The following is a 1,198-nucleotide window of genomic DNA, read 5'->3' as shown; positions in this document are numbered from 1 at the left end:
GTCTTCTCCGGGTGGTGAGAAGAGGATGTTGCTCAAGGAGCAGGCGTTGAAGCGATTTCAATCGCAGTTTAAATTCGAACACAAGAAGGGGCATCGCAGAACGAAATCGCTCGATGACGATTGGGATCCCGAAACAGAGACCATCAAGGCGAGAAACGACAAAATAACGGACAAGGACCGTGTTCGTGCAGATGAAGACGAAGGGGAAGTGAAGGAAGCCGGTAACAAAGACAAATATGCAACAACAGATGGAAAGGAAGGACATGGCAAGGGCGAAAGAGAAGGCCGGTCGCCCTACCTCATGATGCGGCGTGACCGAGAACGAGAGAAGGACAAAGAAAAGGAGAAGGAGAAGAAGGAGGACAAAGACGACCAGCACCAGCGCCACAAGGACGGGCGAAGCTGGGAGAAGGACTTCCTGGCCGGCTACGCGCGGCTCAAGCAGCACTACACGTCCAAGCTGCAGACCAGCGATGGCGGCCAGCACCAGCACCAGCAACACCAGCCACCACCAGCCGGCTCGTCCACCAGCGCCAGCGTGACCACGCCGCCCACCATCAAGCGTGGCAGCTGGTGGGAGGACCACGCCGGCCAGCACCAGCAGACGTACCTCAGCGGCATGGCGCTGGAGACCGGCAGCAGCGAGTGGGCCGCGCCAGAGGAGCCCTTCACCTACTACGACATCTCGCCCACGTCCAAGGTGCCACCTCCCCTGCTCGCCTCTCACTCTCGCTCTCTCTCGCATGTGTTCGCGCAGCTTGTTTGACGCCTGCTGCTGTACGTGTGGGTGTAGATGGAAGGCATTGTGTCCAAGTGCCTCAAGACCAAGTTTGCGCCTTTCTTCTTCGAGGTGCACACGGGCTGCATCATCTACGATCGCATCAGCTTCAAGGTACATACGACGTACCCGTGGCGTTCATCGTGATAGCCCTAACGCCCGAGTTTCTTTTCTTTGTTTGCAACTCAAGGGCTCGATCGCGCTGCGCGGGGGAGAGTCCGCCGTGGAGGTGAAGCACTCGCAGGGACCCTTGCCTCGTGTGCTGTTTGAGCAGACCGAGGGCCACATCTTTTGGATCCAGTACCGGTACACACAGGATAGACCCTTTCTTACTTTCAACAGCCAACGAGCTCATTGTCGATTTCGGAAACCTCATCATCAACTCCATCAGGGAGGGCGAGGCCTCATCGTCACCGGCAG

General features: G+C 57.6%; 1 protein-coding gene across 1 annotated transcript in view; it reads left to right on the top strand.

Annotated features, from left to right (window-relative positions):
• Positions 1-25: 25 nt before the first annotated feature.
• The window catches only part of ACA1_017540 (uncharacterized protein), a gene marked incomplete at both ends in the record, with an annotated part of 7,262 nt that continues 6,089 nt past the window's right edge, over positions 26-1,198 (top strand). The window contains 4 exon segments of the mRNA XM_004347203.1: positions 26-700; positions 794-892; positions 969-1,084; positions 1,095-1,187. Coding sequence (XP_004347253.1) covers positions 26-700; positions 794-892; positions 969-1,084; positions 1,095-1,187 — 983 coding nt within the window.

The sequence above is a fragment of the Acanthamoeba castellanii genome (genome assembly GCF_000313135.1).
Source record: "Acanthamoeba castellanii str. Neff unplaced genomic scaffold scf7180000083862, whole genome shotgun sequence".
NCBI classification, from domain to species: Eukaryota; Discosea; order Longamoebia; family Acanthamoebidae; genus Acanthamoeba; species Acanthamoeba castellanii.
Note: the sequence above shows the minus strand (reverse complement) of the source record. Positions and strands in the feature narration are given on the sequence as shown.